We start from the raw sequence: 8,266 nt of genomic DNA, 5'->3' as shown, positions 1-8,266 counted from the left end.
CATACATGTTCCCCGACTCCAATTAGCTGAAGCGCTCCTCACATGACGTGATGGGAGCCGAGTACACTCCTACATAACATCACCCCTAAGGTCACTTTGAGTTTTCCATTTTTATTATTTATATGAAATATTTCATGCATTTTACATGATCGGTTAAAGTGTCGATAAACACAGATGGCGCATGTTTAGCTCTGTGCATTCTTATTTGACCTGCAGAATAACTTTGTGCAAATGAAAGCCATCAGTTCATTTCTTCCAACAGTTGCACGGTTTCCCTCAGGTCCTCCACAACTGCATCCACATCTGCTTCAGTCGTCTCCCTGCCAACGCTCAGCCTCATAGCGTTAGCTGCCACCTCTGAGGGGACGCCACAGCTCAGAAGGATGTGGGAAGGTCTGATGGATATAAACAGGAGGAGAGCAGGAGGGGAGTGTTATCTAACAGCAAACAATACAGTGTGTGGACAAAAGCATAACAGCTTAAAGGGACTCTTTTACCTGTTTCCACTGTCTGAGTGGCAGGCGGCGCCGACACTGGCTAGCAGCCTCCTGCAGTTTGACAATACTCTCCAGCCTAAAGCACGAGGGGGAGAGATTAATCATTCAAAGCCTTTGTAGTTTACAAATAGCCTCGTGCAGGTCATGACCTGCCTCTGACAAACATTGGTGTAGGGTTAGAGGACACTGTTGGGACCAGCAAGCCAAAACAGACATAGGACAGAGAAGAGTCATGACATCACCTTGTAATCTTGGGCCCAGGATGGACACGTTACATGTGTTAGGGAGGATATCAGAGCCGAGGAAATGGCTGTTGAAGCGGATCCGGCCTGCAAACACGGCCTTTGGAAGAATGAAAGAAATGCAAAGAAGTAAGTTTTACAGAGAAGGAGGAGAAAGACCGTCAAAACCACAATTTCAAGACTACTCATCACAATGCAAACAAACAAAACTAAGGTGCACATCAGACTCAAGCTCACCTGCAGTCGTTCTTCTAAGTAAAGTTTAATTCTTTGCATATGACTCTCATAATCTGACAGATTAGAGGTCACCAGCTCTGCAGCCTAACAGACACACAAATAATAAATAGGTAGCTTTAAAAGAGGCACACTGTTACAGCTATTTAATTACCAAGCACTTTATTAGAAACACCTCCACACCTGCTTACTATTCAATAAAGCAAAAAAGGACAATCACTTGGCAGCAGATGTGACCCATATGCCAAAAAGACTGCAAGGGTCTGACTTCGATTCCACCCCAAAGCGTTTCCTGCATGTTGTTCCCCCTAGTTTTCTGTCTGGCAAAAAAAGCCAAAAATGTTCACATAGAATGTAAAAATGTTGTTCAGGCAAACACAGGAGGTTTCTCAGGCAGTCTTCTGTCTGCCAATATAAAGAATATAAAACAATATAAAGTGTAAAATAACATGAATTCATGAACCAATCTGCCTTTTGGTTTAGTTCAGGTGGACTAATAGCAGTAGGGGAAGTCTTCTTCTTTCTGGCACACCGTTGACCTCTTACTAGCGTTAAATCATGGTCTGGCAGCTGGCACATCAGTTCAAAATCATCCTCCGATTCCTCACCAACTTGTTCCATCTACTTGTTTGGTAATATGGCTCTGTCCCTATAGTCCCCTTGTTTATAGTTACTTTTTGAAGTGTGATTTAACACTAGCCTTAGTCTGCTTTGGCTTTGTTTGTCTGTTCACATCCTTTTACTAACCAAATCAGTTGTCAATTAAATGTATTTTAAAAAACAAACACATGTGCATTTGTTTTCTTCAACAGATATTTTTTTTGCTTTGTAAGTGACGATCTGACCACTGCTGTGGAAACAATGGCGATTTAGTTTTCATCAGTAAACTAGGGAGGTAAAGTCACTGTTTCAGCAATACTTGCTGGGTTTGTCCAAGTGTTGGCTCTAAGCTGGACCAGTTCAGACCTCCCCATGACCACAGTTGGATAAGTGGCTATGTTTCCAACTTTATTTGGACCCCTTGACACTCAGAGCTGAGACAAAGAGAACCTTTATGGTGTTTCTAATTAAATGATTAGTGAGTATACTTGTAGTACAATATTTATATTATGTAACTCAAGTATTTGTAGCAATAATAAGTGTTTTGCTTTGCCCATGATTATAATGCTAACACAACAGATTCTGTGGTAAACAATGTATCAATAAACATTCACCTACAATAAATCACTGTATTTGAAAGCTTTTTAAATGCTGGAAAGTGTCACATTATTTATATTTAGAGCATTACTGATTAATCTTCCATCTCCACCACAAGCAATAACCATTTTTAGTCATCGAATATTGACTGCTTTTAACCATAGTAATTAATGCAGACATTCAGTACAACAAACCAAAATAATATCATGTGTTTGTTCATGTTATTTGTCCACTGCAGTTCTATTGTAAAGAAACTGTGGTACCACTTAATAGTGCTGTATGTATAAAGCATTTATAACATGCAACTAATGAAATACAAGGTTTCATACATCAGTTTAAACCATTATTGGCCAGAAAATGTCATGTGGATATGTCCTTCACTTATGAATTTTGATTAAACAAAAAATGCTGGAAAAATTATTTTAAACAATCCCTTTGTACTTTGAGGGCCTCTAACTGAGAAAATATTGAGAAAATAAATGGTTTATGCTTCAAGAGAAACATTAGAAAAGTCCTAGAAATCATTCCAGTACTGTACATTTAGTGAAGGAAACGCACCTTTCCAAGACCGGCAATCATCGGTGTGTTTTCTGTGCTGTAATAATAACAAAGACAGAAAGGAGACACTTATAAATTAGAACTGCACTTATTTCATTATTACCAGTGTTTCATTCTTATTCAGTATTTTACAGTAAAGATCATCACCCTGGTCTAAAGTTCCTCTCCTGTCCTCCACCAAAAAGCATCGGATACAATGGAGTTTTGGTCCCAGGGCCGTTCACGTACAAAGCACCAATGCGAGGAGCATAGAACTAGAAACACAACAAAACCTCTCAATAACATTTTAGTCTTGCTATAAAAAGCTCTTAAGATGTCCCACACAGTAGATCCTGACCTTGTGTCCCACTATGGTGAGGTAATCCACTCCCAGATCACTGACATCAACTCGGATTTTCCCCAAGGCCTGAGCAGCATCTGTGTGGAGCAGGATCCTGAGGCGCTCACGCTGCTTGTTCAGAGACTTTATTCTTTGGCAGATCTCCTGAAGTGGCTGACAACAAGAAGGTGGTTCAGCATTCAGCTGTAAACAGAGCTGCATAGACTCATAGACACATTGCAATTAGAAGTAATGATTTAATAAGAAAATAAGCTCCTTTAAAGCTAGACACTATCCTACGTGTTAATCGTCTAATTTAAGATCCCAAAAATGGTTTCTCTAACATTAGTATGGCAGGGAAAGGCTCCAGCCCGTCCACGACCCTGAACTGGGTAAGTGGAAAAAAATTGATGAATGGATAGATTAGTAGTAGCAGAAACTCGGCTGATTTTCTAGCCTCTCTCTCATCTTACCATAATGACTCCCGTCTCATTGTTGGCCAGCATAACAGAGATGAGACAAGTGTTGGGGCGCACAGCGGCAATGATATCCTCCACCTCGACCCGGGCTGTCACCTTAGAGACGGGCACAAAAGTCACGTCTATGGAAAAAAACAAAAAACAAAGAGAGTAATTAAAGGCAAGGAACCTACATTAGGTTATGCGAATCTTGATTTGTTTAAAGGTACTTTTTGTAATTGCCCTCCACAGACTTAAACCAAAACTTTCACCACCAGGAGGCAGTGCTTTAGCAGTTTATATGCTGAATCCACTTTTTCTTTGACAACATTTAACATGAACCATGACTGGAAGAGTATCAAGGATCCGGCACTATTTAAAAATGGAAATCAGTAATTTTCAAGACCTTTTCAGAAACTCAATAATTAATAATTAAAATGTAAAAAAGCGGAATTAAATTAAAGTTTTCCATTGGGTTAGCACTCTTACGTGTTGGCACATAGAAGGTACTACATCTTCATTAAAAAAAAGATTATGACATTAATGTTATTGGCAGCAAATGGGATATAAAATAATTTAAGACCTTTAATTGTCTTGATATTTATTTTAGACATTTTGATTGCCCACAGGAAATCTGAAGCATGTTATTGACAGATTTCTCTTTAAAGTAAAATAAAGAAATGCATAGACTGTCCTTTGTAATACAGGAAATATTTCTTTATTAATCTTTTATTTTAATAAAAGCTACACAGAGTGGCTTCCTACCTGCTTTTCCTTCCTTTTCAAGGTGCTGAGCAACTAGTTTGACTGAGTCATGCTCCACATTAGAAGTAATGATGTGAGGAAGGCCCGTGCATCCATTCTGGTGTCCTGCACCTTGTTCTGCAGCCCTGCAGTGCTTCCTGAAGTGCTCTACAGCGGTGTGCAACACCAGGTTATTGGCCTGAAAGACAAAATCTTTGCTGTAAATGACCAGTTTGTAATGTCCCATGATCATAAATTACTCATATAACTTATTTGCGTCAAAAAAGAGCCCTGCCCACCTCAGTTCCGCCTGAGGTAAAAATGATGTCCTCTGCTTTCCCTCCAACCATTCTTGCCACATTTTCTCTGGACTGATTGATGATAGCCTTAGCTTTAGCACCTGAAAATATAAATGATTGAAACATTGAGATGTAGCATTCTCTTTTGACAGTGAAACTCACTTAGAACAGTAAAAACTTCACATTCAGCACTCAGAGAAAGCCACAAGTTTAATCCACACAAGCTGCTGTGATTGTATTCCCTCCTCCAGTTACACAACATACATTTAACAGTTTCTTTTGTATTTATTTGGTAGAGTGACCTTGTCATATTTCACACAGGAATACAGAGTTAGAGCACTAATGTCCAATTCTTGTCACTAGGCTGGGATTTGCGCATACAATATGGAATTTAAAAAAAAATTCTCACAAAACTTTATTCAATACACATGGAAAAATAATGAAAAATAATAACAATAATTTTAAACCTGTTAGTTTTGATACAGCTTCAAGCCTTCCTCACCTGCTATATAGTTGCTACTTGGGTTTCCCCAGGCATCCTGGAGGGCTTCAGAAATGGCCTGAATCACCTCTGGTTCTGGAGGGGTAGTAGCATTGTAATCCATGTAGATCCTGAAATATACAAAATACTCTCATCACACTTTGTGCATTGTCCTATGGGAAGTATATGCGTCATAACATATTAATAAACCATCTACTAACAAGATCAACTCATAAAAAAGTGAAATTTCAATTACTTAAATTGCAATCAATTACTTTGGTTTCTGACCATTCTTAAAATAAGAAAAATATTTAAAGAAAATACACAAATTTTCTAAAACCTACCTATAACCTCAGTAACTATGATAAAACAATATTAATTCAGCAGTCCTAAGTTACAGCATCACAGCTGCTGTACAAGTAACTTGATATATATCAACATTATTTTCTTACCTGTCTAGATTCATCTCAGAAAAGTGATGAAAATTATGTTCACCGAAGGTCGGACCCTGTACCAGCGGGACATCATCAAGCTTTTTGGCCATATTACCCTTGGAGAGGAAAGGACATTTATTTCATTTATCTGGATGTCTGAATAGATAAATTAGATTATAACTAGATTATAACTGTCTGCAAATAAGATGACATTCACTGACGGCAGATGCTGATACTTTGTGTGTGTGTCATTTTATTTACTTTATTCTGATATCCGGGATCCAGTTTCTTGTTCAGTCACACATCAAAATGTGACTGAATGAGTTTAGACCCTTACCCTGAATCCGCCCACCAAAAGTGTAAAAATTGCAGTCACTACAAAATATTTTGGTGGTGATTAGCATTAGTCTATAAAACTGGATTATAAATAAATACTAAAGTATTTATCTATTTCAGTAAGTTGTTTTAATTATACAAAGATTTACACATTATTGTTATTTTGCATAAAATACAAGATTTTGTTCCTCTGGCTGCGATCTGTAATCTGTAGAGACAGACTGACAGGATATGGAAAACAGAGACGTGTTGTTGAATATGCAACTTTTGTTTATTTCACAGTTCATCTGCTTCTTTGCTTTTTAATGGATTTAAATGGATTTCTCATCAAAGAGATGCTGTTTATTTCTAAAGTGACAGCTGCACATTAAAAAGGAAACTGAAACGTAGTTATTGGATATTCTCTGTGATAAACAGCTTAAATGACTGCCTACCTTGTGTCCCATTCGCTGCATTTCCAGCAGTGTAAAACTTATCTAAAACCTTTTCATGGATTTTCTGCATCACAAACTGAATGCTTGCCAATTCTAGTGACTGTGCCACGCACACGGTTTGGATTGCTTCATCACGCAGTGTTAGTCACGTACAGCTTCACAAATTTATGAAATGCGCACTTATTAGCAGACCCTCTATAGTGCTATAAGTTCAGTGAACACACAGTCTTAAAAAAGATTTTTTTAATGGTCATAGTTGTCCAGTGTCTTGTCAGTAGTCAGCAAACGTAACATCCAGCTGATAGCGCCCTGTTCACAACACTGTTCTAGTCAACCAGCACACAGAAAACGTATTAAAAGAACCACAGATATCTTTAGGGACACTGTCAGTCAGCTCGAGCTCTTCATTATCCAGCTAGCGCTATAGCGCTAACTTTCTGTGACAGCTCTCACTTTAGCCTGCAGCTAGCTAATTTTTAGCTAACTTAGTTTCGCTATAACATCGTATTTAACTGTGATTCCGCCTTTAACCTTAAATTGATAAAGGAACTGAATCCTCCAGGGACAGCCAAAGCTTTGTATCTGACCTTGTAAGCTGATGTGAAGATTTCCTAAATGGATTTACAACTATACGGGTCAATCATCAGCCAGCTAGCATGTTTCTGTCACGTCCCAGACGGGGTTGCCAGATTTGTTAAAGGAAACCCCACAGTTTAATATCTCGAAGAAAACGCACAAGAAATATTAATTTATTATGTAGAAGAATTGAGTGTTACTGTCATGTTCTTCAGTATTTTATTCTTTATTTTGTAAATATAATTAATTACTAAAAAGCAAAAATTATTTGGAGATTTGTCACCTCACAACTTGGGGAAGACTCAGAATGGTTAGTTTTATTTTCGTTTGAAGTCCGGCAGGTACCATGTTGAAAAAATAATTTTTTTTAAAAAACATCAACTTAAATCTAGTAGATGAAGACTTATATTAACAGTGAGTAAGTAAAATAAGAAGAGAATTATTTTAGAAACAGCTCTTAAAAAACGTTGACACACAGACATGGCAACACTGGCGTCTGCTGCTTAGCAACAGCCAGGGAGCTGAAAGTGCCAGGAGTATTTTATTTCTCTGATCGTAGTTGTTCTGCGATTAATTCATTCTTAATAGTAAAAAAAAAAAGTCAGAATTCTGACGAAAATAAAACTAACCATTCTGAGTCTTCCCCAAGTTGTGAGGTGACAAATCTCCGAATAATTTTTGCTTTTTAGTCAGAATTCTGACTTTTTTTTAAATCAAAATTGAGGAAAAGAAGAAGAAAAAAAGACGTGCCCACTTCCCCCCCCCCCAACGGCCCTAATCCTCTTCCGTATGAAGCTGCTGAAATGTTTTAACCCACATTTTATGTTCAAAGATTTTCAGTCATATAGAAGTGTGTGAAAAACCGCCTTGGCTACTTAACCTGTGAACTCAGTGAATGCTTTCCTGTTGACTTTATGGGCTCACAGCTCACAAACTGCAGGCCTCAATTTTTTTCCAGTGTAATGCATCACGAAAAGTATGTGTGATTTGTACTCTGCTGAGTACTATTAAAACATACAACACCAACATACAGTTCTCACCTTCATAATTCTAACACTAATACAGCTGGCTTGGGCATAGAGTCACTTCAAGATAAGGACTGACATGTGACACATTTCTATGCTGAGCATAGTTACCTGTTAAATAGCTGATAAGCCAAGCAATGCAGAAGGAGGAACAGTTAGCTGTAACTGATGTCATGACAGACTAAAGTGATGCATCTATGTCTTAGTTGCAAAGTCTGCCAGATGGACTTTGATGGCAGAGCTCTTTGGGTACGTTAAAGTCTGATTTGGGGTTTTTGAGTTTGGGTCTTCCAGATAAACATTATCAACATCGTAACAATATCTGTGATTGCCCAACTGACAAGCCAAAATCAAAAGTTGTATTGTCTTTAACAAAAAAAGAGAGAAGTCATTTTTGTGTTGCATATTTTCCATGTTTATTTCATATATGAC

General features: G+C 38.0%; 1 protein-coding gene across 4 annotated transcripts; it reads right to left on the bottom strand.

Annotated features, from left to right (window-relative positions):
* Nucleotides 1–95: 95 nt before the first annotated feature.
* scly (selenocysteine lyase) lies at nucleotides 96–6,917 on the bottom strand. Of its 4 annotated transcripts, none has more exons than XM_005919755.3 (13): nucleotides 6,821–6,917; nucleotides 5,482–5,579; nucleotides 5,051–5,160; nucleotides 4,549–4,649; nucleotides 4,271–4,448; nucleotides 3,521–3,648; nucleotides 3,066–3,221; nucleotides 2,876–2,982; nucleotides 2,729–2,765; nucleotides 977–1,060; nucleotides 740–839; nucleotides 498–573; nucleotides 96–395 (listed from the first exon to the last, which is right to left on the bottom strand). In XM_005919755.3, the coding sequence occupies exons 2-13, from the start codon at nucleotides 5,571–5,573 to the stop codon at nucleotides 242–244; spliced, it is 1,323 nt and encodes a 440-aa protein (XP_005919817.1). In that variant the 5' UTR covers nucleotides 5,574–5,579; nucleotides 6,821–6,917; the 3' UTR covers nucleotides 96–241. The 4 variants fall into 4 exon arrangements, with proteins under 4 accessions (XP_005919817.1, XP_005919816.1, XP_042072317.1 ...); XM_005919754.3 differs by having other exon boundaries at nucleotides 6,234–6,908; XM_042216383.1 differs by having other exon boundaries at nucleotides 6,747–6,908.
* Between the last annotated feature and the right edge of the window lie 1,349 nt (nucleotides 6,918–8,266).

This window comes from Haplochromis burtoni, unplaced genomic scaffold (assembly GCF_018398535.1).
Source record: "Haplochromis burtoni strain Fernald_Lab_line unplaced genomic scaffold, NCSU_Asbu1 Contig_13, whole genome shotgun sequence".
Lineage (NCBI taxonomy): Eukaryota > Metazoa > Chordata > Actinopteri > Cichliformes > Cichlidae > Haplochromis > Haplochromis burtoni.
Note: the sequence above shows the minus strand (reverse complement) of the source record. Positions and strands in the feature narration are given on the sequence as shown.

Excerpts from the sequence above, each read along its gene's own strand:
- scly (XM_005919754.3), bottom strand. The coding sequence starts at position 6,254 with ATGCAGCGAATGGGACACAAG. Across the intron at positions 3,222-3,520 it reads ATGAGACGGGAGTCATTATG|CCACTTCAGGAGATCTGCCA; the intron begins GTAAGATGAGAG and ends TCTTGTTGTCAG. Across the intron at positions 1,061-2,728 it reads TGATTGCCGGTCTTGGAAAG|GCTGCAGAGCTGGTGACCTC; the intron begins GTGCGTTTCCTT and ends TGTGTCTGTTAG.